The sequence below is a fragment of the Callithrix jacchus genome, chromosome 10 (assembly GCF_049354715.1).
Source record: "Callithrix jacchus isolate 240 chromosome 10, calJac240_pri, whole genome shotgun sequence".
In the NCBI taxonomy this organism is placed as follows: domain Eukaryota; kingdom Metazoa; phylum Chordata; class Mammalia; order Primates; family Cebidae; genus Callithrix; species Callithrix jacchus.
The window spans coordinates 131176215-131201222 of NC_133511.1; the positions used below are offsets into that span (position 1 = coordinate 131176215).

At 64.7% G+C, this 25008-nt stretch overlaps 1 protein-coding gene across 4 annotated transcripts; it reads right to left on the reverse strand.

The window, feature by feature from the left end:
• Nucleotides 1–716: 716 nt before the first annotated feature.
• Nucleotides 717–23518, reverse strand: EPS8L2 (EPS8 signaling adaptor L2). Of its 4 annotated transcripts, none has more exons than XM_078341834.1 (21): nt 23452–23518; nt 20089–20144; nt 19251–19315; nt 15916–16024; nt 10253–10414; nt 9115–9264; nt 8943–9022; nt 8689–8831; nt 8541–8611; nt 8195–8321; nt 7963–8051; nt 7017–7091; nt 6357–6505; nt 6117–6249; nt 5466–5578; nt 3601–3706; nt 2641–2760; nt 2355–2427; nt 1968–2148; nt 1649–1784; nt 717–1524 (listed from the first exon to the last, which is right to left on the reverse strand). In XM_078341834.1, the coding sequence occupies exons 5-21, from the start codon at nt 10394–10396 to the stop codon at nt 1444–1446; spliced, it is 1971 nt and encodes a 656-aa protein (XP_078197960.1). In that variant the 5' UTR covers nt 10397–10414; nt 15916–16024; nt 19251–19315; nt 20089–20144; nt 23452–23518; the 3' UTR covers nt 717–1443. The 4 variants fall into 4 exon arrangements, with proteins under 4 accessions (XP_078197960.1, XP_078197961.1, XP_035119783.2 ...); XM_078341835.1 differs by having other exon boundaries at nt 15916–16044; XM_035263892.3 differs by lacking the exon at nt 15916–16024 and adding an exon at nt 20243–20364.
• Between the last annotated feature and the right edge of the window lie 1490 nt (nt 23519–25008).

The window sequence follows — 25008 nt, forward strand, 5'->3', positions numbered from 1 at the left end:
GGTTACGACTTGGCCCAGTGCGGCCGGAACTGTGAGTCAGGGATTCTGTGGCCTGCTGTCCAGGCCTGGATGGGTGCTGAATAGGACAAGGGACACGCCCCCCCCAAGCCAGCCCCAACTGCGCCCCTGCCCAGGCAAAGACCCCAGGACTGTGTCCCTGGATGCTGCACCCCAGGGTTGGGTCCTGCCCCCTGCCACCACCATGGCAAAGGCACCACCGCTGGTGACATCCATGGCAGCACACGGAGTGGCCAGCAGAGGGCACCAAAGGCCCCCCCGAGGGTGCAGCTCCCATGGACAGTGGACGGGCTGTCAGGTGCCCTTCCCAGACAGGGCGCTGAGCATGGTCCGGTCCCTCTTCTCAGGAGCCTCCATCAGCCTGGGGCTGAGATCTCCAAGTCCAGTTTCGGCCTCGCCCTCTGACTCATGCCCCTCCCTCAGCCTGCTCGCGGTCTGGCGGAGCTGGCTCCACCCCCACCAATCCCACTAGGGTTGTGCCCAGCAAAAGCCAGGCTTGGGTGACAGGCTTTGGGCCTTCTGGATGCCAGGACTGGGAGGGCCACAGGAAGAGGAACCGGCCGGGTCCCCTCTGGGCTCATGGGTTGAACAGCCTGGCTGATGGCCGGCCCCCTGCCTGGCAGTTCTTAGAAAAGGTGCCGTCTCCAGGGGCTCCAGGACCCACTTCCGCTCCCAGGGAATGAGACACACGGCTCCTGGAGACTTTACTGGTTTAATCTCTTAGCCCTGGTGCCTCGGCCATCTCTTAGCTCTAGGGTGAGATTCCAGTCCAGGCACCAGGACCCACCAGCACCCCAACACCATCAGGGATCCTTGGTCTGAAACCTGGCCAGAGGAAGCTCCAGTCCTGGGCCTGTGAGGGTGAGTGCTGGGGGTGTCTGAGGCCGGCTCTGCGTCCCCTGCATTCTCACCCATTCAGGTGAAGCATGTGGCATTCCCCCACCTACCCGCTAAGGCAGGCACGGCCTGCTTGAGCCCCTCCCAGGTGCCCCCCCTTCAGAGAGCAGAACCCTGCGTGTGTGCCAGGCTCAGCCCTGCCAGCCCTAGCTCCAGCCCACCCTGGGGTGTGGTGGAGGTGGAAGGGGGTGGAGATGGGGGAGTATCAGAGGGGCCACAACCCCACAGGTGCACTGGGGAGGCCAGGGACAGAGGCCCCATCCCAGAGAGTTCTGTGGTCTTGGGAAGGTGGACAAGGGGCTGGCACCACCAGGCGGCAGGTTTGGCTGAGATTGGCCTTGGTGTGGGCCAGGCCTTGGGCACTGCTGGGCCCAAGGATGGGCCTTGTGCCTTCTGACAGGGCAGGGACCCAGGCCAGCACCACACCCCCCCTGTCCTTGGTACAAAATACATACACATATAAAAATAGTACTCCACGCACCGCGGGTGGGCTTCCCCTCTGGCAGACCCCGCCCGCCACAGCCGGGTCTAGCTGTCCTCCCCTCTTCTCTGACTCATGGAATGAAACTTGTTCATGAGTTCTTCCAGCTCAGACCCGCTTTGCTGCTTCTAGGAAGGAGAAATGGGGGCAGCCTCAGCCCAGGGCCCCACAGATCTGGGGGTTGCCTCCTCCTTGCAGGCGGGGGTGCAGGGGCGGGGGAGGGGGAGGACCCCGCAGCGCAGGCGGGCTCACCTCCTCCAGGAAGGCCTTCTGCACCGTGAGCTGGCTGTACACGCGGGCGCCCTCCTCCCCGCACACCTTCTTGAGCTCCTCCTTGTTGAGGGAGAAGAGCTGCGGCCCGGTCAGGATGCCCAGATTCTCCACGATCCTAGGGCAGGCGGGCAGGTGGGCATCAGGGCCGCACCGTGGGCGTGGCTGCCTGGATCCCCCCAGCCCGTCCCAGACGGCTGCGCACACCTGCGGCCGCGCCCCCAGCCCCGCCCCCCAGTCACCGGCTCACCCCCAACCCCCGCCCGCGCCCCTCACGTCCCCCGCCCGCGCCCCCGCTCACCGCGCGCTGAAGGCCTTGGCTTCCAGCCAGGCGCGGACCTCGTCGGGGCCCGACTCGTAGGTGAGCGGCTGGCTCACCGGCTGGCTGCGCTCCACGCGGAAGTGCCGCTGCGGCTGCGCCCTAATGTGGCTGATTTTCCGGATGAGTTCGTCGTTGACCTCGTCCATGTGCTGCATCAACTCTGAGGGGGAGCGCGACTCAGGCCCCCGCCGCCCCGCCCGCACCCAGCCCCCCCCAGGGACTCCCCCACCCCCGCCCAGGATTTCTCCACGCCCCCCGCCCAGGGACCCCACCCCACCCCCGCCCAGGGAATCCCCCCCGCCCCCGCCCCGCCTCCCTCAGGTGGCCCCGGGCCCCAGACCGCCGCCTCCAAGCAGCAGCCCTCACCGTCTTTGTTCCCCGGGAAGCTTGGGGGCAGTTTGCGGGTCGGGCTGGCGGGGCCCCAGTACTTCTGGCTGGTCTGCGGGGCGGGGCGGGGGTATCAGGCTCCGCGCCCCGCCCGCCTCCCGGCACCTGCCCGGGACCCCGCGTGGCCTGCGCGCCAGCCCTCCCCTCCCTCCGCGAGCCCCGGGGAGCCCGGCCCCCGCCCCAGCTTCTGCAGCGGGTGTGGACTTGCGCAGGCGCTGCCCCCGGAGGCTCGGAGGCTGCCAACCCCGGGACCCCGCGGGCTCACCTGCTCGAAGGGGGCGCCGGCGTCCTCCGGCCTCACCTCGCCCAGGATGTTGCAGGGCACGTACCCCGCCTGGCCGCTGCGGCTGCGCAGCTTCCACCACTGCCGCCCGTCCTCCAGCACCTGCGGGACGCGCCGTCAGCTCCCACACCCACAGAGGCCAGAGAGCGCCCCCGGGTCTCCCGGACCCCGGCTTCGCTCTGTCCCTCCGCACCGCCCGCCGTTTCCACGCCCCATCCCTGCTGGGCTGCTCCTCCTCCACCCTGCCTCAAGGGGTCTGGGAGCCCGTTTTTGAGGGTGCCACTGTGCCGCCCAGGCTGAAGTGCAGTGGCGCGGTCACTGCTCACGGCAGCCTCGGTCTCCTAGGCTCAAGCGATCCTCCCACCTCAGCCTCCCGAGTGGCTGCGACCACAGGCGCACACCACCACACCCAGCTACTTTTTATATTTTTTGTAGAGATGGGGTTTCCACGTGTTGCCCAGGCTGGTCGCGAACTCCTGGGCTAAAGGGATCCTCGGGCTTGGCCTCCCACAGTGCTGCGATTACAGGCGTGAGCTGCCTCACCAGGCTGTGGATGTGGCCCACTCCCCCAAGCCTGCTCCACTTTCTGTCCCCCAGTGGGTGGCCTGGATTCCAGCTGGCAGAGGCAGCTAGTGCGCAGGGGCTGGGGTGGTTGTGAACAACAGGGCCCCGCTGGGTCCACGTGGTACAGACGCTCCCCCCAGCCTGACACAGGGGTCCCTGCATGCTTTTGGGGATCCCCAAGATGGGGAGGCCCCTCCAGCAGGCTTTGGATCCTAATCAGAGCCCAGGGGTGGCGACCCTGGAGAAACGGGCTGGCATCTGTGCCCCATCCTGGCGTCACCCAGCCTGGCCCTAGACGGCTCCCCACTTCTCCTGGTAGCCCCTCCCTTGCGGCCCTGCCCCATTTCCCCCTCGCAGAGCCCTCGTCCAGCCCCTCACCTCTAGGACCTCATCCTTGAGCACCGACAGCTCGTTAGCGTTTCGTGCTGTGAAGTCGTACAGGATCTTGACGTACTTGGCCATGGCTGGTGTTGGCTGGTAGCCCCTGGGAGGAAGAGGAGGGGCTGAGGCCAAGGCTGGGGGGGGTCTCCTCTGAGACCTGGGCAGGGGCTATGGGTAGCAGCTTCCCAAGCGCACAGCTGGCTGCCTCTTCTGCTCTGGAGGGCACTGTGGAGACAGGCTGCAGCGTCAGCCCAGAATGGAAACTGTGACAGCCCCAGAGCTTTGGGGCCCTGCGCAGAGGAGGGGCAGGCAGGAGGTAGGCGTGGCACAGCAAGGCTGGCCCATCCCAGGCCACCTGGGGGTCTCCAGGCAGGCACCCCAGGGGAACCAGAGCCAGGGGCATTCCTGGGAAATGCCAGGGTCACAGTTTCCCCAGCTGGCCAGTGAGCGCCAGGATGCCTTCAGAGCCACGGCAGCTGTGGGTACTGAAAACAGCCCGCGTAGTCCAGCAGAGGACTGGCCTCAAGCTCCTCTCTGTGGGGTGGGACGTGCACCTCAAAGATCCATGGGGGCTGGCTCTAGCTGGGGGGTCCTGGCTTTGGCACAGAGCAGGCCTGTGGCTGTTACCAGGCCAGGCCGTCCATCCTGGTCAGTGTGGCCCTGGTCATCAGGGCAGCCTATGTCCAGGTGCTCAGAGAAATGAGGGGCTGAGGACTATCAGGACAGGGCCGGGGGGACAGACCAGGAGCAGAAGTCAAAGGGTGGAAATGTTCATTCATTCATTCCTTCCTTCCTCCCTCCTTCCTTTCTTCCTTCTTCCTTCCCTCCCTCCTTCCTCCCTCCCTCCTTCCTTTCTTCCTTTTTCCTTCTTCCTTCCCTCCCTCCTTCCTTCCTTCCTCCTTCCTTTTTCCTTCTTCCTTCCCTCCCTCCTCCCTCCCTCCCTCCCTCCCTTCCTTTCTTGTTTTTGAGATGAGTCTTGCTCCGTCGTCAGTCTGGAGCGCAGTAGCGTGATCTCGGCTCATTGCAACCTCTGCCTCCTGGATTCAAGCTATACTCCCGCCTCAGCCTCTCGAGTAACTGGGATTACAGGCATGTGCCACTGTGCCCTGCTAATTTTTGTATTTTACTAGGGATGGGGTTTCACCATCTTGGCCAGCATGGTCTCAATCTCTTGACCTTGTGATCCACCCGCCTCGGCCTCCCAGAGTGCTGGGATGACAGGTTTGAGCCACTGCGCCCAGCCGGGTACAAATGTTTCTAAGTGTGGTCCTAGGCCCAGGGCCAGGGGAGCCAGGCTGACAGTGTGGGCAAGGGGAGGCCATGCTTGCTTAGAAGATGGATTTCTGGCCCCCTTCCCCCAAAACCAAATCCTGGAATGAACAGAAGGGAGGAGGGGAGGCAAGGGAAGACGGAACTCCCCTAGTGCCTGGGCTCGTTCTTTGTCTCCTGTGGAAATGGTTGGTGGGGGAGAGGGGAGAGGCGTCACTGGCCCAGGACCTCGGTCTCCTGTTGTGGCTCTACAAGAGGCTGGGCCTGGATCAGTCCCAACAGCCCCAACAGGGCGACAGTGTTTGGGGAAACCACTCAAGTTCAGGAGTTCAGTAAGTTTCTAACCTTGATTCTAAACATAAATGTGGATACACGAAAGAGCTGATATTTTAGGATACATGACTTTTGAAATGTTTCCTTTAATTAATTATTACACAGTTAAAATGAAAACCGGTTCAAATCTGGAAAAGTGGTTTTTGGACCCACTTGAACAGTGCACTTGCCGCCACCTGGTGGCAGCGTACCCGTATGTTTTTAGTGCCTGAAGGTTTTGAAGGGTTTTACTTTCCTGCTTCCTCACTTTGGGGGCTTACCTGTGAGCGTGTGGGGAGCTGACTGGTGGTAGTGCGTCCCCCGGGGGTGTGGCCTCTGAAGCGAGACTGTGCTTCTGGGAGTTTCGTATGGACTGTCGGCTCACTGGATTCACCTGTGGGGAAGGTGGGCTGGCTGAGCTAGATGTGGGGCTGGGGCTGGGTAAGGAGAGCAGGGGCAGGCTGGGTGTCAGGCTGGGGAGGCGAGTTCTGGTGAGAGGTGGGTGTCAGGCTGGGGAGGGGAGCTCTGGTGAGGGGTGGGTGTTAGCCTGGGGAGGGGAGCTCTGGTGAGGGGTGGGTGTTAGCCTGGGGAGGGGAGCTCTGGTGAGGGGTCGGTGTCAGGCTGGGGGAGCTCTGGTGAGGGGTGGGTGTCAGTCTGGGGAGGAGAACTTTGGTGAGGAGTGGGTGTCAGGCTGGGGAGGGGAGCTCTGGTGAGGGGTGGGTGTTGGGGCGGGGGGGAACTCTGGTGAAGGTGGGTGTTGGGGCGGGGGGTTAGCTCTGGTGAGGGGTGGGTGTCAGGCTAGGGAGGAACTCTGGTGAGGGTGGGTGTTGGGCTGGGGGGAACTCTTGTGAGGGGTGGGTGTCGGGCTGGGGGAGGAACTCTAGCGAGGTGTGGGTGTTGGGCTGGAGGGATGGGGCTGGTAGTGCTCTCACCTCCTCGACAGGGGCAAGTACCAGCCCCTCTACCTCCCAGGGAGCCTCCTGCAGCACATCCACGGGGGTCTCCCAGCCGCTGTGGAACTTGGGCACATACAGAGGCACCTGCGGCTCCCGTGGCCACTCAGAGCTGGGGTGAGAGGTCCGGAGATCAGCCCTGCCCCTGCAGAACTGGCCCACCCAGGACCCCCACGCTGGCACACAGGGCAGCCCCGGCTTGGCTCTGCGTGGCGCTACCGGGGCCGTGTCCAGGTCTCTCCCAGCGACTCCCACAGCGACATTTCCTTGGGGACCAGGTGGCCGCGCAGGAAGCCCACGGCATCTCGGGAGAGCAGTGGGCAGGAGACAGAGCGTGCAATGTCGGGGCCACCACAGGTGTTGACGATCTGGGACAGCAAAAGGGTCAGAATCAGACGGGACAGCAGCCCACAGACCCCTGGAAACCACAGACCCCCACAGTCCACAGACCACCCCACAGCCCCCCACAGCCACAGACCCCCCCACAGCCCACAGCCCCCCCCACAGCCCACAGACCCCCGGAGACCACAGACACCCACATCCCACAGACCCCCCATAGCCCACAGACCCCCACATCCTACAGAACCCCCGCAGCCCACAGACCCCCGGAGACCACAGACCTCCACAGCCCACAGACCACCCCCACAGCCCACAGACTCCCACAGCCCACAGCCCCGCGGAGACCACAGAGCTCCGCCCAGCCTCCTGTAGCCCACAGACCCCTGCCCAGTCACCCGCAGCTCAAGCTGGTCCTCAAGAAGGGACTTTGGACCCCAGGCACTGTGGCCGCACAGCGTGAGCCCTAACCCGGAGCACACTCCAGAGGCCTCTGCCCCCACAACCCTCTGCCCCCACCCCCGTCGCCCCAGCCCCAGGCACCAGGTCCAGAGGCCCGAAGAGAAAGTGCACGAGCTCCGCAGCGCTGGGGTTCTGAATGTGCTTCTGCAGCTTTGCCTGTGGGAAGGGAGGAGTGAGCAGGGAGGAGTGAGCAGGGAGGAGGGTGCAGGGAGGCGTGTGCAGGGAGGCGTGGGCAGGGAGGAGTGTGCAGGGAGGAGTGTGCAGGGAGGAGTGGGCAGGGAGGAGTGTGCAGGGAGGAGTGTGCAGGGAGGAATGGGCAGGGAGGAGTGTGCAGGGAGGAGTGTGCAGGGAGGAGTGTGCAGGGAGGCGTGTGCAGGGAGGAGTGTGCAGGGAGGAGTGTGCAGGGAGGCGTGGGCAGGGAGGAGTGTGCAGGGAGGCGTGGGCAGGGAGGAGTGTGCAGGGAGGAGTGTGCAGGGAGGAGTGTGCAGGGAGGTGTGGGCAGGGAGGAGTGTGCAGGGAGGAGTGTGAAGGGAGGCGTGTGCAGGGAGGCGTGTGCAGGGAGGCGTGGGCAGGGAGGAGTGGGCAGGGAGGCGTGTGCAGGGAGGCGTGGGCAGGGAGGAGTGGGCAGGGAGGAGTGGGCAGGGAGGCGTGGGCAGGGAGGAGTGGGCAGGGAGGAGTGTGCAGGGAGGCGTGTGCAGGGAGGCGTGGGCAGGGAGGAGTGTGCAGGGAGGAGTGTGCAGGGAGGAGTGTGCAGGGAGGAGTGTGCAGGGAGGAATGGGCAGGGAGGAGTGTGCAGGGAGGAGTGTGCAGGGAGGCGTGTGCAGGGAGGAGTGTGCAGGGAGGAGTGTGCAGGGAGGTGTGTGCAGGGAGGAGTGTGCAGGGAGGAGTGTGCAGGGAGGCGTGGGCAGGGAGGAGTGTGCAGGGAGGAGTGTGCAGGGAGGAGTGGGCAGGGAGGAGTGGGCAGGGCGGGGTCAGACCACCCTCCCTCCACACAGACGGCGGGCAGGGCTGCGACCACGGGACTCACCAGCAGGTTGATTGCCAGCTTGGTTTTCTGGAAGCAGTCGACAAACTCTCCCTCAGAGGGGGGCCGGGCCCGCAGCGTGAGGACACCCTCTGGCATGGGAGGTGCCATGTGAGCCAGGCCCAGTCTCCCCAGCCCCTGCGCCTTCGGTCCCATGAAGCCCACTGTGCAGGCCAGAGCTTCCCCCAGGTCCCTCAGTGTCCCCCCACGACGTCCCCGTCCCCGTCCCCTGCACCTGCTGGTCCCTTCTTGCCCTTCTTCTTCCCCTTTTTCCTCTGGTTCAGCTGCTTGAAAGCCTCTGCCGCCTTCTGCAGCCGGGCCACAAACCACTCGATGTCATCCAGGGCGCAGTTGAGGATTTGCTGGGGTCAGAGGGATCAGGGGTCAGCCTCTGACACTCCCACCAACCCGTACTGCGGCAGGAACAGCCCCACAGGTGACGGGACGAGCTGGGGTCACACCTCGGGAGGGGCAGCCACCAGCTGAGGACTGGCCAGAGGGGTAGCAAGGACCAGTGTCCACTGCCCGGGATGGGGCAGGGAGGGAAGGGGAGGGGCCGCCTGCCAGGCCCGGGCACCCACCGTCTCCTTCTCTATCTTCTGAGCCAGCACGGCCCTCGGCTCTTCCTCCTGCGACTCCTGACGGCGGAAGCCTGCCAGGGGACACGGGGCTGCTGACGGAGCCCCGCATAGCCAGCCCCCTGGAGCCCCCGCCAGCGTCCCCACCTACCTGGCTCGCTGAGTGGCACCTGTGAGCCCACGCGGTTCTTGGCCTGTGGGGAGTCCCCACCAGGGTGCTGGAAGGGGATGGGCGCCGGGCCCTGGGGAGGGGGCAGGATGGACTGCCGCTGCCGGATTTTCTCCTGGTGTCCCCTGGGGGGTGAGGGGGCCCTGCTCAGCCCCGCCGGAGCCACACCTGGCCCTCCGTCCCTGCCTGGCCCCTTCCCCACCTGCCCCCTTGACCCCGCTCCGCCCGCAGCCTACTTCAGGGTCTGCGGCCGCATCTTCTTGCCCAGGCGGCAGTCGGCCAGCGCGCTCTCAATGTCCTCGTGCACCAGCTCTGCCTGGGAAAGTGGGTGCCAGGCGGCAGGGGGCGGGGTGAGGGCGGGCACGGCGATGTGGAGACCCCCTTCACCCCCCCGCAGCGCCGCCTCACCTCCACCTCGTCGCAGTGGAAGAAGTGGATGTCGGGCTTGCTCTGCTCCGAGTCCTGGCACACCAGCAGCAGCACAGACGGGTAGCGCAGCTGGTTCAGCACAGTCTGGCTGTGCTGCACGGTGGGCAGCGGGAAGTTCTCCAACTCCTCCTGCAGGACAGGCCACATGCATGGCACTCACCCGGGGCCTGGGCACCCTCGAGACCCCAGCAGGAAGTGCCTGGAGCACAGGCCCTCGGACACAACCAGAGGGAGGGCGAGGCCCTGGACACACCCATGCCCTGAGGGTGTGCGGCTGGGCGGACCCAGGCTTCCGAGCTCCCTTGTGCTCTCAGCTCCATGCGGCCCTCCCTGCCCACCCTGGTTCCAGCCTCTTCCAGGGACCAGATGATGGGAAATGGCTGCCCCTGCAGAGAGGCCCAGACACTCCTCTGGGCGGCAGCCACCGCCTCTACCCACGGCTACCTCCACCCCCCACGGCCTCCACCCACCGCTGCCTCCACCCCCTGCTGCCTCCACCCACCGAGTCTCCACCCACCGAGTCTCCACCCCCCACTGCCTCCACCCACCGAGTTTCCACCCCCTGCTGCCTCCACCCCCTGCTGCCTCCACCCACCGCTGCCTCTACCCCTGGTGCCTCCACCCACCGCTGTCTCCACCCACCGAGTCTCCACCCACCGCTGCCTCCACCCACCAAGTCTCCACCCACCGCTGTATCCACCCACCGAGTCTCCACCCACCGCTGCCTCCACCCACCGAGTCTCCACCCACCGCTGCCTCCACCCACTGCTGCCTCCACCCACTGCTGCCTCCACCCCCTGCGGCCTCCACTCACCAAGTCTCCACCCACCGCTGCCTCCACCCACCAAGTCTCCACCCACCGCTGCCTCCACCCACCAAGTCTCCACCCACCGCTGCCTCCACCCACTGCTGCCTCCACCCACTGCTGCCTCCACCCCCTGCGGCCTCCACTCACCAAGTCTCCACCCACCGAGTCTCCACCCACCGCTGCCTCCACCCACTGAGTCTCCACCTCCTGCTGCCTCCACCCCCTGCTGCCTCCACCCCCTGCTGCCTCCACCCCCGCCCCCCGCTGCCTCCACCCACCATGCTCCCCGCCCTGAGCACGGGGCCCCACCTGAGACTCGATGTCCAGCAGCCTCAGGGACTCGCTGTCCACCCGCAGTAGCATCTCCTGTGTCCAGATCTTCTCCTTGGAGCTCAGCTGCACCAGCTTCCGTATGGCGTCGTCCACAGACGAGATGGCTTCGCTCTTGTCCATGATGAATGTGGCCAGGTGCTGGGGGTGGGGCGGGAGATCACCTCAGGGCAGAGCCCTCCTTGTGCTGAGAGCCCAGCCCCCAGGGGCCACAGCCAACCCTGGGTTGGGCAGGAGGGGGACCCAGCCCCGCTTTTGGTCGGGGGAGTCTCTATTCAGCAGTGAAATCTGTAGAGAGCACACTTCTGTCCAGACAATGCCATCCAAAGAATTCCCTCACCGCTGACCTCACCCGGACACCTCCCGGCGCAGGCTCAGCACCCACCCACTGCACCTGCTTCATCGGCCTCCCCAGCACTCTCCCTCCTCAGACGTCCCCTCCCTGGCCACCTGGCTACAATGCGGGCCGTCACCCCATCCCCGACCCTGCCCCGTTTCCCTGAATTGAAGCCAGCGTCGCGCTGCACTTGGCCTGCTGTGAGGCGGGCGTGCTTGCCACTCCAGGGCAGGGATCCGGCACCCACTTGCTGAGCTGTGTCCCAGGTCCAGGGCAGAGCCTGGTGCACAGCAGACCTTCGACAAGTGCGTGCTGGATGCGTCCATCCCTGAGGGTCTGTGGCCAGCCCGGCCCCACCCTGCGCCCTCCACCTCTCCTCTTTCCAGGCCTGGCTCAGGCCCCTCCTGCAGCCAAGCTCCCTGTTCACCGAGTTAAACCCTCCCACGAAGGACTGACCATTCGGCGCACAACGCTGGCACAGCTGGATAACTGACGTGAACTGTGGGACGGTCAAAGTCAACCGTGAAACACAAACCACGGCCGGGCGCGGTGGCTCACGCCTGTAATCCCAGCACTTTGAGGGCAGGTGGATCACGAGGTCGAGAGATTGAGACCATCCTGGTCAACATGGTGAAACCCCGTCTCTACTAGAAATACAAAAATTAGCTGGGCATGGTGGCGCGTGCCTGTAATCCCAGCTGCTCAGGAAGCTGAGGCAGGAGAATCGCCTGAACCCAGGAGGGGGAGGCTGCGGTGAGCCGAGATCACGCCATTGCATTCCAGCCTGGGTAACAAGAGCGAAACTCCGTCTCAAAAAAAAAAAAACCTGCAAAACAAAAGCTCACGGTGGCTCATGTCTGTCATCCTAGCCTTTGGGAGGCCCATGTGGGCAGATCACCTGAGGTCAGGAGTTCAATCCTAGCCTGGCCAACATGGTGAAACCCCGTCTCTACTGAATATGCAAAAATTAACCAGTCATGGTGGCAGGTGCCTGTAATCCCAGCTACTCGGGAGGCTGAGGCAGAATTGCTTGAACCGTTCAGAGGTTTTGGTGAGCCGAGATCGCACCACTGCACTCCAGCCTGGGCGACAGAGTGAGACTTTGTCTCAAAAAAAAAAAAAAAAAACTAGATGTTGGCCGGGCACAGCGGCTCACCCTGGTGTACTCCCAGCACCTTGGGAGGCTGAGGCAGGTGAATTCCTTGAACAAGGGTTTGAGACCAGCCTGGGCAACATAGCGAGAACTTGTCGCTACAAAAAGTGAAATAATTACCCAGCTGTGGTGGTCCCAGCTCCTCAGGAGGCCGAGGTGGGAGGACTGCTTGAGCCTGGGAGACGGGGGTTGCAGTGAGCTGAGATCTCGCTCCAGCCTGGGTGACAGAGCAAGACTCTGTCTCAAAAGAAAAAAACTGGATGATTCCTGATCGCCTCAGAAAGGGACTGTCAACAGGGTGCTTTCCTAAGTGAGAAGGAAGATCCAGTCGCTCAAAAGAAAAGACCAATACATTTGACCTAACTTTTTTTTTTGAGACACTGTCTTGTTCTTGTTGCCCAGGCTGGAGTGCAGTGGCGTGATCTCAGCTTACTGCAACCTCCGCCTCCCAGGGTCAAGCCATTCTCCTGCCTCGGCCTCCTGAGTAGCTGGGATTACAGGTGTCTGTCGTCACGCCCAGGTAGTTTTTGTATCTTTAGTAGAGATGGGTTTCACCATGTTGGCCAGGCTATTCTTGGCCTCCTGGCTTCAGGTGATCCGCCCACCTCGGCTTCCCAAAGTGCTGGGATTACAGGCATGAGCCACTGCGCCCAGCCAACTTAATTTTTAAAAAGTTTCTGCCCAGAAAAAAAAGTACCATATGCAAAGGGGGAAATAAACCCACACAACAAAATTTAAAAATGGGAAATACACAAGTAATAGATACTAATTTTCTTACTATAGAAAAAGATCAATACATGCATTAAAATGATAGTTCTTGGCCGGCTGTGGTGGCTCACACCTGTAATTCCAGCACTTTGGGAGGCCGAGGCGGGCTGATCACCTGAGGCTGGGAAATCAAGACCAGCCTGACCAATGTGGAGAAACCCCATCTCTACTAAATATATAAAAATTAGCCAGGCATGGGCCGGGTGCGGTGGCTCACACCTGTAATCCTAGCACCTCGGGAGGCTGAGGTGGGCAGATCACCTGAGGTCAGGAGTTTGAGACCAGCCTGACCAATATGGTGAAACCCCATCTTAAAAAGAAAAAAAATTAGCCGGGCATGGTGGCTCTTGCCTGTAGTCCCAGCTACTCGGGAGGCTGAGGCAGGAGAATGAGTCCAAGCCTGAGGGCAAAGACTGCAGTGAGCCGAAATCGCACCACTGCACTCCAGCCTGGGTGACAGAGCGAGGCTCTGTTCAAAAAAAAAAAAAGCTAAATCATCTGAGCTTTCACTGTAAGCGGATAGAAAAGTGAATCAAGGCCGGGCGCGGTGGCTCACGCCTGTAATCCCAGCACTTTGGGAGGCCGAGGCGGATGGATCACAAGGTCAAGAGATCGAGACCATCCTGGTCAACATGGTGAAACCCCGTCTCTACTAAAAATACAAAAATTAGCTGGGCATGGTGGCGCGTGCCTGTAATCCCAGCTACTCAGGAGGCTGAGGCAGGAGAATTGCCTGAACCCAGGAGGCGGAGGTTGCGGTGAGCCGAGATCGCGCCATTGCACTCCAGCCTGGGTAACAAGAGCGAAACTGCGTCTCAAAACAAAACAAAACAAAAACAAAAACACCACGGATTCTCAAAAACCAGAATGAAAGAGGGGACATCACTACAGATCCTACAGGCATGGGAGGGGATTAGTAACTAAAACCTTCCCAGTAAGAAAGTCCTGCACTCCCAGGAGTCACTGGCAAATCCTAACAGCTTCCTAAGGAAGAAACAATAACCAGCTTTCACAAACTCCTCCTGAAAACAGAGGTGGGGAATATACTTCCCCGCCCATTTTATAAAACCAGCATAACCCCGCCACGAAACCTGCCACAGGCATCGTAAGAAAATTACAGTCCGATGCCACTAACAGCCACCAGAGCAAAACTTCCCCAACAATATCAGATTAGCTCCTCAACACACGACAAGCACAACACGCGGAACGGCGAGGGTGAGGCTGGTTCAACCCTCCAAAGGGTCAGTGTGGTTCACTGCATCGAAACTCTGTCTCAAAAATCCTAAGATAAAATGGACCCTGGCCCTAAACGCAGAAGCCGACACTGTGAAGCATCCAAGAGAAAACACCGGAACTTCCACCCTGAATTCCTAATTTGCAAAAAATAAAAGAAATCTCCACAAATTTGGTCAAGGAACGACTTTTTTTTTTTTGAGACAGGGTCTCGCTACGTTGCCCAGGCTGGAGTGCAGTGGCTATTCACAGGCGCGATCCCACTACCGATCAGCGCTGGAGTTTTGACCTGCTCCGTTTCCGACCTGGGCCGGTTCACCCCTCCTTAGGCAACCTGGTGGTCCCCCGCTCCCGGGAGGTCACCATATTGATGCTGAACTTAGTGTGGACACCTGATCGGCAAAGCGCCTACAGCCCAGGACTCCTGGGCTCAAGGGATCCTCCAGCCTCAGCCTCCCGAGTAGCTGGGACTACAGGAGCGCACCACTGCGCCTGGTGGAACAACTTCTTAGGAGACCAATAACCCTAAACTGTAAAAGAAAAACATATATGGATGGACTTCATCAAAATTAATTTCCACTTTTTACCCCAGCACTTTGGGAGGCCGGGGCTGGCGTATCACTTGAGGACAGGAGTTCGAGACCATGCTTGGCAACATGGTGAAATCCCATCTCTACTAAGATACAAAAACTCGCCGGGCGCAGTGGCTCGTGCCCGTAATCCCAGCTACTCGGGAGGCTGAGGCAGGAGAATTGCTCGAACAGTCGGAGGATTCGGTGAGCCGAGATCACACCACTGCACTCCAGCCTGGGTGACAGAGCGAGACTCTGTCTCAAACACACACACACACACACACACACACACACACACACACGATTGTGGGGGAGTCACAGTTTTGGAGTGGTGGGGCTGGTGGGCTGACTGTGGTGGTAACAGAACCCCACCCACATACATGTCGGTTTTACAGCGTGATGATTTAGAAAAAAGTAAACCAGGGACCCAGGCTCAGGTGCCCTCCCCCAGCCCACTGTCAGGGCAGGTCTGATCTGCCCCCACCTGGCTGGAGGGACTTCCCACCATACCCTCATCCTCTCTCTGGGCCCCAGTGTCCTCATGTGGAGGGGCAGGAAAACCCCTCCCACCACCCACTCCCCACTCTGCTGCCCTCAGGCAGGCAGGAAAGGCTCCTGCTGGCAGGGGACTGGGCCAGGCTTGCAGGGGCCAAAGTCCAGGAGCCAGGCTGGGAGGCTCCAGGCTCCTCCCCAGGAGGGCAAAGTCCCTGAGAGAGGTGGTGGAGCTGCCCAGGAAGACTCGGCCCCGCTCCGTGCCTTCACCCAAAACAGCCTGATTCAAAAGCTCAGGGACTCGTGATGGCCCTTTGGACCCATCGTACAGAAGAGGAAACTGAGGTTCAAAGAACAGTGACCTGCCTCACCTCTGCAGGTGTGGAGGACAGGAAGGGGAACCAGGGAACACTGGGGCCACAGCCAGGGCTGCTTGCAGCAGAGAGGCCTGGCCCTGCAGGAGGTTCTGGCTCCTGCCTCCCCAATCCTCTCTCCCTTTCCTAGTCCTGTGGGCTTGGACCACAGCCAGGAGCCCAGAGCACCCAGGCGCTGGGGGGCCTTTTTTTTTTTTTTGAGACGGAGACGTGCCCTACCCCCAGACTGGAGTGCACTGGTGCGATCTTGGCTCACTACAACCCCCACCTCTCCGGTTCTAGTGATTCTCCAGCCTCAGACTCCCGAGTAGCTGGGATTGCAGGTGTCCGCCACCACACCTGGCTAATTTCTGTATTTTCAGTAGGGATGGGATTTCACCATGTTGGTCAGGCTGGTCTCAAACTCCTGACCTCAGCTGATCACGTATCTCAGCCTCCCAAAGTACTGGGATTACAGGCGTGAGCCACCGTGCCTGGCCTAAGACTTTGTTGCCCAGGCTGCTAGAGGGCCATGGTGGAATTCTAGGTCGAAGTCTTGGGCTCAAGCGATCCTCCTGCCTCAGCCTCCCAAGTAGCTGGACTAGAAGCTCAGGCTACCAGGTCTGGCTAGGAGTGGAAGGATTGCTTGAGCCCAGGAGCTTGAGACCAGCCTGGGCAACATAGGGACTCCCATCTCTACAAAAAATGAAATAATTAGACAAACATGGTGGTACCTGCCTGTAGGGCCACTACTGGGGAGGCTGAGTTGAGGGGATCGCTGGAGTCCAGTGGGAGGAGGCTGTAGTGAGCCAAGATCTTGCCCCTACACTCCAGCCTGGGCACCTGGGTGACAGAGCAAGACCCTGTCTCAAAACAAACAAACAAGAAAGAAAGAAAGAAAGAAAAGAAAATGACCCCCAAAAAGAACATATTTCGTGAGTCCTAAGTGTGACTGAAACTGATCTAGGAGAAAAGCAAAGCCGTCAGGGATGGCAGCTGGTCCGGGCTCGCAGGCAGCTCGGTCTGAGCCCTGAGTGCCCGCCGGCCCTCCCTGCACTGAGCCCTGAGTGCCCGCCGGCCCTCCCTGCACTGAGCCCTGGGCCCCCGCCGGCCCTCCCTGCACTGAGCCCTGGGCGCCCGCCGGCCCTCCCTGCACTGAACCCTGGGCCCCCGCCGGCCCTCCCTGCACTGAGCCCTGGGCGCCCGCCGGCCCTCCCTGCACTGAGCCCTGAGTGCCCGCCGGCCCTCCCTGCACTGAGCCCTGGGCCCCCGCCGGCCCTCCCTGCACTGAGCCCTGAGTGCCCGCCGGCCCTCCCTGCACTGAGCCCTGGGCCCCCGCCGGCCCTCCCTGCACTGAGCCCTGAGTGCCCGCCGGCCCTCCCTGCACTGAGCCCTGAGCGCCCGCCGGCCCTCCCTGCACTGAGCCCTGGGCGCCCGCCGGCCCTCCCTGCACTGAGCCCTGAGTGCCCGCCGGCCCTCCCTGCACTGAGCCCTGGGCCCCCGCCGGCCCTCCCTGCACTGAGCCCTGAGCGCCCGCCGGCCCTCCCTGCACTGAGCCCTGAGCGCCCGCCGGCCCTCCCTGCACTGAGCCCTGAGCGCCCGCCGGCCCTCCCTGCACTGAGCCCTGAGCGCCCGCCGGCCCTCCCTGCACTGAGCCCTGAGCGCCCGCCGGCCCTCCCTGCACTGAGCCCTGGGCCCCCGCCGGCCCTCCCTGCACTGAGCCCTGAGTGCCCGCCGGCCCTCCCTGCACTGAGCCCTGAGTGCCCGCCGGCCCTCCCTGCACTGAGCCCTGAGTGCCCGCCGGCCCTCCCTGCACTGAGCCCTGGGCCCCCGCCGGCCCTCCCTGCACTGAGCCCTGAGTGCCCGCCGGCCCTCCCTGCACTGAGCCCTGAGCGCCCGCCGGCCCTCCCTGCACTGAGCCCTGGGCCCCCGCCGGCCCTCCCTGCACTGAGCCCTGGGCCCCCGCCGGCCCTCCCTGCACTGAGCCCTGAGCGCCCGCCGGCCCTCCCTGCACTGAGCCCTGAGCGCCCGCCGGCCCTCCCTGCACTGAGCCCTGGGCCCCCGCCGGCCCTCCCTGCACTGAGCCCTGGGCGCCCGCCGGCCCTCCCTGCACTGAGCCCTGAGCGCCCGCCGGCCCTCCCTGCACTGAGCCCTGGGCCCCCGCCGGCCCTCCCTGCACTGAGCCCTGGGCGCCCGCCGGCCCTCCCTGCACTGAGCCCTGAGTGCCCGCCGGCCCTCCCTGCACTGAGCCCTGGGCCCCCGCCGGCCCTCCCTGCACTGAGCCCTGAGCGCCCGCCGGCCCTCCCTGCACTGAGCCCTGGGCCCCCGCCGGCCCTCCCTGCACTGAGCCCTGGGCCCCCGCCGGCCCTCCCTGCACTGAGCCCTGGGCCCCCGCCGGCCCTCCCTGCACTGAGCCCTGGGCCCCCGCCGGCCCTCCCTGCACTGAGCCCTGAGCGCCCGCCGGCCCTCCCTGCACTGAGCCCTGGGCCCCCGCCGGCCCTCCCTGCACTGAGCCCTGAGTGCCCGCCGGCCCTCCCTGCACTGAGCCCTGGGCCCCCGCCGGCCCTCCCTGCACTGAGCCCTGGGCCCCCGCCGGCCCTCCCTGCACTGAGCCCTGGGCCCCCGCCGGCCCTCCCTGCACTGAGCCCTGGGCCCCCGCCGGCCCTCCCTGCACTGAGCCCTGGGCCCCCGCCGGCCCTCCCTGCACTGAGCCCTGGGCCCCCGCCGGCCCTCCCTGCACTGAGCCCTGAGTGCCCGCCGGCCCTCCCTGCACTGAGCCCTGAGTGCCCGCCGGCCCTCCCTGCACTGAGCCCTGAGTGCCCGCCGGCCCTCCCTGCACTGAGCCCTGAGTGCCCGCCGGCCCTCCCTGCACTGAGCCCTGGGCGCCCGCCGGCCCTCCCTGCACTGAGCCCTGAGCGCCCGCCGGCCCTCCCTGCACTGAGCCCTGAGCGCCCGCCGGCCCTCCCTGCACTGAGCCCTGAGCGCCCGCCGGCCCTCCCTGCACTGAGCCCTGAGCGCCCGCCGGCCCTCCCTGCACTGAGCCCTGAGTGCCCGCCGGCCCTCCCTGCACTGAGCCCTGGGCCCCCGCCGGCCCTCCCTGCACTGAGCCCTGAGTGCCCGCCGGCCCTCCCTGCACTGAGCCCTGGGCCCCCGCCGGCCCTCCCTGCACTGAGCCCTGGGCCCCCGCCGGCCCTCCCTGCACTGAGCCCTGAGTGCCCGCCGGCCCTCCCTGCACTGAGCCCTGGGCCCCCGCCGGCCCTCCCTGCACTGAGCCCTGAGCGCCCGCCGGCCCTCCCTGCACTGAGCCCTGGGCCCCCGCCGGCCCTCCCTGCACTGAGCCCTGGGCCCCCGCCGGCCCTCCCTGCACTGAGCCCTGGGCCCCCGCCGGCCCTCCCTGCACTGAGCCCTGAGTGCCCGCCGGCCCTCCCTGCACTGAGCCCTGAGCGCCCGCCGGCCCTCCCTGCACTGAGCCCTGGGCCCCCGCCGGCCCTCCCTGCACTGAGCCCTGGGCGCCCGCCGGCCCTCCCTGCACTGAGCCCTGGGCCCCCGCCGGCCCTCCCTGCACTGAGCCCTGGGCCCCCGCCGGCCCTCCCTGCACTGAGCCCTGGGCCCCCGCCGGCCCTCCCTGCAGCCTCCATCAAGGGCATCTTTGTTCTACCTGCCCCTCAGCATCCAGTTCCTTGTTTTGGGGCCAGGATGTTAATTTCCTCCACGGGCTCTTCCCATCCAGGGCTGCCCAAAACCCGCAGTGTTCCCTCTGCACACCCTGGGCTACCTCACCCCCCAGGACGGGGTCCCTGTGTCCGCTGGCTCTGGCCTCCTCCAGCCCCTATGGGTGTCAGACCTGGGTGACCACTCTCCCTGGAGCATGAGGACAGCAAGGTCCTGGGGGTGCCCTGTGGGGGTGGGGCCTCACCTGCACGTGGTACTGAGGTCCTGGGGGTGCCCTGTGGGGGCGGGACCTCACCTGCACATGGTACTGAGGTCCTGGGGGTGCCCTGTGGGGGCGGGGCCTCACCTGCACGTGGTACTGAGGTCCTGGGGGTGCCCTGTGGGGGTGGGGCCTCACCTGCACGTGGTACTGGGAGGTCTCGTGCATGATGACGTTGGAGTTGGAATACTTCTTCCTCTGCTCTGAACGGGGAGACACCAGTCACTCACCCACAGGCGGGACCCACAGCCTCCCTTCCAGCTGGGACTGGACCCCCAGGCAGAGCCACAAGGGAAGGTGAAGTCAGGCTGAGGGGGGCTGCTCCGAGGGAGGATGTGGGTGTGAAAGCAATACCTGCAGGAAGGCCCCTCCCTCCCTCCAGGGAAGCTCCCTTGGAGAAGGACTCGGCTCACAGGCTTGCTCAGAGTGGGGACCCAGAGCCTGTTCCCTGGGGGATTCCTGTCCCGGAGGGTGAGGGGCTAGGAGGGGCCCTGGTCAGGCTTATTCCCACCCTGAGAGCTGCCAGCTTCACCCCCTGCCCTCCCAGGGCTTCTTGCTTTCCAGACTGGGCACCGTGTCCAAAGACACAAATGGAGGGGTGCATCTAGCTAGGGAGAGGGTGGGGTCAGGCCTGGGGAAGGGCAGATCGGAGGGGGGAAGTGGGTTCGCCAGGCCCCCCTCCTGGGGCAGACACCTGGCGGCTCATCCTGCCTGAACCCCCTGCGATCAGGTTGCATCGAGGAGTGCAGGGGAATCAATATTGATGCTCCCTGAATTATTAGTAAAGGGCTCTCCCCTTACGGGGTGGGGGAGGGGATCCAGTGGCCTGGAGTTTTCCGAAGGTTGATTAGGGTCCAGAGGCCGCCCTGGGCCCCCAGGGATCCCCTGTGCTGGGCCTGGCACAGCCGTGGGGCAGGCTGGAGGCAGTACCCATTTCTCCCCTGTGACATCCAGCCCCTGCTCAACCCTCACTCACCAAACAGGTCCTTGGGGCTCATCTTGGCCATACCGTCAGACCGGCCCAGGCTGCCGCTGCAGGGGAGGGGCTGGTGAGGGCAGGGCCCAACTGCACCCCTCCCTGGGGACCGCGGCGGGGGGGGGGTGGTATTCGGGATGGGCGAGGGGCTCACTTGGTGGCACCCAGGCAGCAGCCCACGGACCCAAACTGGCTCATGGTGTCCTGGGCAGCGGCCAGCAGGGGAAGGGCAGCCCTCAGCGTGGCCCAAGTCTGAGGCCGGTGCCTGGCCCACACCTGGGTGGACAGAGGGGCTCTGTTGACTCTTCCTCCAGGCCTGGCTGGTGCCCTCCACACTCCTCCTTCCCTGGGCCAGAGCCCCAACTGGCCTGGGCTGGGCAGGGTTTCCTCAGGGGGCAGAGCCCCTGCCCCAAGTCCCAGCTGGCACTCGTTAAGCCTCGTAGTGCCCCAGACCTTGGACTCTTCACAGGGATCCCCCTACCTGGGAGGCTCTGACAAGCGCCCTGTGGGGAAGGTGCCTTCTGAGCAGGGGAGCATGGAGTTCAAGGCCCTGGTGCTGGGGGGCAGTGGGGGTGTGGTGGGGAAGTAGGGGCGGGTAGGGGAGGGGTGCGGTGGGGAGGTGGGGGAGGGCAGGAGGGAGCTGCAGGATGGCCGGAGAGGTGAGGCTGGAGCCAGGGGGTGGGCATGAAGTCCAGAGGGAGCTGGCTCTGGCTACCACTCCTGCCCCACCCAGGCCTGCACCCCAAGGGGCCCCAGGACACCCATGCATGCCACCTCTGTCCAGGCCCCAGCAAAGAGGCCGGCCCTTGGCTCCTTCCTTGGCCTGGGAGGCGTGGCAGGGAAGAGGCCGTAGGGACAGGGAAGCCTGGGGTCCCAGGGGTGCGGTGTCTCCTCACCCCAGAGGAAGGAGGTGCTCAAGCGGCCAGCGCAGGACCCCTGGCCCAGCCCAGAGGAGGGACTGGAGGGCTGGTGTGGGTGGGGCTGAGACTGGGTGTCCTGTCCAGCTGCCCCACCACACAGCATTCCCTGCCCGTACAATGAGGGAGGGTGGCTATGGGGTGGGCAGCTGGCGCCTCTGGCCTCCCCAGGGGCAGAATCCCTAGAGCCTGCCTCTGGGCTCCCAGCCCTGACCTCTCCCCCGACCCATTTTGGGGAAACTAAGGCCCACCTGCCAGGTGGGTCTGATTTGGGCTGGACCCTGGGACCTTCCCTGGGGGATCGGCACAGCCTGATGGGCCTGAGCCAGGCTGACTTGTCCCAAGGGGACTGCGACCTGTGTGGACCTGGCTGTCCTCTGGCTCTGCGGCCAGCTCCCCATGGGTCCACGCCATCTGCTTCCTGCCAGAGCCGGTGGGGCCTTGCCCTGTGGCTTCAGAGTTTGGGTCTGCCAGGGTGGGAGCCACCGGCCAGTGTTGCTGGTATGGAGGGTCACAGGGGTGGCCTGGAGCACCCAGGACTTTCTGGTTTGACTAGGTCTGGCCTAGAGGGCAGGCTCCTGCGATCTCTGGGGGGCCCAGGGGCACTGCCACAGCCCGGACGGGCTGGGCTCGCCAAGAGGGCTTGGCCACTTCCTTGGTCCACCATGCATGGAGAATGTCCGGAATGTTCACGGGCTCAGCGGCCGGCCTGAGTGTTTGCTTAATGGGATTCCTGCTGGGCTCCACCAAGGGTGCCAGGCACGTGTGTCCAGGTACACACCGGGCAGGACACCAACACACCCTCACAGACTCAGGCCTGCGGGCAACAAACACGAAGGCAGGGCCATGACACGCGACCCCCGGGGAAGGCCAGGCTGGGAACCTGCTGGCCAGCGGCTGCCTGCAGGTGTGGAGGACCTCGGACCGGGCAGGGCCAGGCGGCAGCAGGGTGGGCAGGGTGTGGTGTCCATGGAGCCCCGCCCCGCTCACTAGGGGTGGGGACGAGCCTGGGAGGCCCGGTCTGTACTGCGGATTTACTGCAGTCATTCTCCTGCTGTGAAGCAGGCAGAGCAGGGTGCCCGTCAGTAGGGCAGTGGAGAAAAGGAGGCCCTGGCAAGGACAGGAGGGTGGAGGGACGGGCTCCAAGTTCAAATTCCAGCTCCACATGCTGAGTGACCTTGGAGAGGGGTCAGCTGAGTCACAGGGGCTCCAGGCTGCCTCCAGGGCACAGGGTGGACCTGGCTGTCCTCTGGCTCTGCGGCCAGCTCCCCACAGGTCCACGCCATCCGCTTCCTGCCAGAGCCGGCGGGGCCTCGCCCTGTGGCTTCAGAGTTTGGGTCTCCCAGGGTGGGGGCCACCAGCCAGTGTTGCTGGCATGGAGGGTCACAGGGGTGGCCTGGAGCACCCAGGACTTTCTGGTTTGACGGGGTGGGACCCTGAAATGGGGTGCCCCTTATGGCCTGGCCATGACCTGGTTTGGAAGCTATGGTTTGAGGGAGGAAAGGATAAGCTGGGAAGCTGAGGGTGGAGAGGGAGACGGAGGCAGGTAGAGAAGGCCCGGTGGGAGCGCTGTGCCAAGGCCTGGGTACTAAGCAGGCCCCAGAGAGCCTGGGCACAGGGTGGGACCCAGGAGGAGCCGGGAGGGGAGGGGCCGCTGCCAGCTGGGCCTGCCTCCCAGCACAGCTGACCAGGGAGAGGCTGGGCACGGGGTGGGTGGGGACGAAGGTCCAAGTATGCCTCCCCCTCTGCCACCAGGGAGACCCCACACCAAGGGGCAATGCCAGGCAGCTGGGCTCAGGAACCCGGAACCTGGGATGGCGGAAGATTGCAGGCCCACAGGCTCCTGCCAGCACCCCCTCCTGCCTCACCCAGCAGGGCCCCTGCAGCTGCCGTCCCAGCCTCCCCACATCTCTCAAACTCCCACCCAGACCCTGACCTCCTTCCCTGGCCTCTGGCTTCCTTCTGGGCCGAGACACCCGGGAAGCGCGTCCTGGCTCCCACCTAGCGGGAATGGGCTTTTGGGGCTCACCTCCACGGTCAGGTTCTTGGGAGGACCCTGCCGCCCGCCCAGAAGGGGGAAAAGCCTTGCTACCACCTGCACCCTCTGGGGGCAGGGATTGCCCCCACCAAGCCACAGAGCTGGGAGGGGGCAGGACAGCGGGTGAGTCACCCACTGCTGGCTTAAAAATACCCTCGCTCAGGGCCGCCGCCCAGGACCGACAGGCCAGGCCGGGCTGCAGCAGGACCCGCCAGAGCCGCGAGTCCAGGGGAGGCAGGGCCCGGCCAGGCCCCCAACCCCCTGCCCCGGCCCGGCTGAACTCCTAGTGCCCTAGGCCCTCGGACGCCGAGCCCGGCCTGGTGTCCTGAAACAGAAACCCCACGACCCGTAGCCCCGGGGTAAACTGAGGTCCTGGTGGGCGTGCTCCCCCGCGTCCGCTGCGCTCACCTGCTCCGGCCTGTCCCCTCGGCTCTCGCCCGGGCGTCCCTCTGTTCTCACCTCCGCCGCGGCGCCCAGTCTCCGGCGGGCGGGTGGGACACTCGGCGGGGCCGGGCTGGGGCGGGGCCGGGAGAGGAGGAACCTGAGCGACAGGTTGCGGAGTCACCCGAGAGCGAGAGCAGGGCGGGCTTGCGGGGGAGGAGGGCGTGGGGTGGAGGCGCCCCCGTCACCTCCGACCCAGCTCCGCCCTGCCCGTGTCCCCCAGGGCTCCAGCCCCAGCCCAACTTCTCCTCCCCAAAACCCCCCTGGGGGCCCCTCCGCGGGCCTGGCCTCTAGAGTTCGCACCTGGGGACAGGCGGGCGCAGGGCGGTCTCTGGGGGATGAGGAGGGTGAGGCCTGGGGCTCTTCCTTGGGCAAGGCCCAGCTACACCCCAGCAGGCGGGGGTGGGGAGAGGGGACTGAAGAGACACTGCCCATGGGCCTTGGGGGACAGCACCAGCGCGATGCCTGGGAGGGTTCCGGCCCTGGGGAGTCAGAGCCTCAGCCCAGCCACCTGCGCCCCTCAGGTGCCCCAGGCATGGGGCAGAGTCACTTCATCCCCTGTGGGCGCCTCAGGCCTTGGGAAGCTGCGGCACAGGCTTCCGTGAGTGAGTGGGCCAGGCAGGACCCAGGCCTGGAGCCTGGAGCTCCCAGGATGACTGAGCCTCCTTCCCACTTCTGCCCAGCCTGGGCACTGAGGGACAGGGGTGTTGGGGGAGATGGGGACACCCGTGGCCCTCTGAGGATGCCTCGCTCCTTGCATGGCCCCGTCATCAGGCCCAGGCCCCACCCTCCGCCTGCAGCAGGGGGGCTGTCTGGTTCTGTCCTCATCCACCTGGTTCCCAGGATGGCCCTTCTGCCTCAGCTGCTCTGACTGCTCAGAACAGGGCCAGGGTGCAGTGGACACAGCGGGTAACCTGCTGCCATAGCAGTGAACTGGGCAAGGAGGAGCTGAAAGGCACAGGGCACCCCAGGCCCATGAAGGGACCCGAGGCTCCGGCTGCTGGTCCTGGGCAGGGGAGGGAATGAGTGTGGCCAAGAGTCTGGGTCCTCGGGCAGTGGTCCCAGAGGGGCAGAACTCGTGTGTTTACCCTGGGCTGGCCAGAGCACTTCCTGGGGAGGCGCCACAGGTGAGCTCCGTGGAGGGGTGGCAGGAAGCGGCCCTCCCCCTTCGGGCCCAGTGCCGGCCCATGAGCCCCAGCAAGGCCGGGCTTCCTGGTTTATGGCCTTTGCAATTGGATTTCCTAGAACCGAGTACAATCCTGCTCCATGTGTGATCCTGCCTGACCCAGAGCACAGGGTGCAAGCACCCAACCCACTGTGCCCTCACCCTCCCTGAAGGCAGAGTTGGGAGTAGACAAGAGGACACAGCCCAGGGTGGTTCTCTCCACCCATGACTGCGAGTGCCAGCCTGTCCTCAAGGGGTCCCTCTCCACCCATACACGGTGTCTACGGTGGGACTGTGAGTGCCGGCCTGTCCTCAAGGGGTCCCTCTCCACCCATACACGGTGTCTACAGTGAGACTGT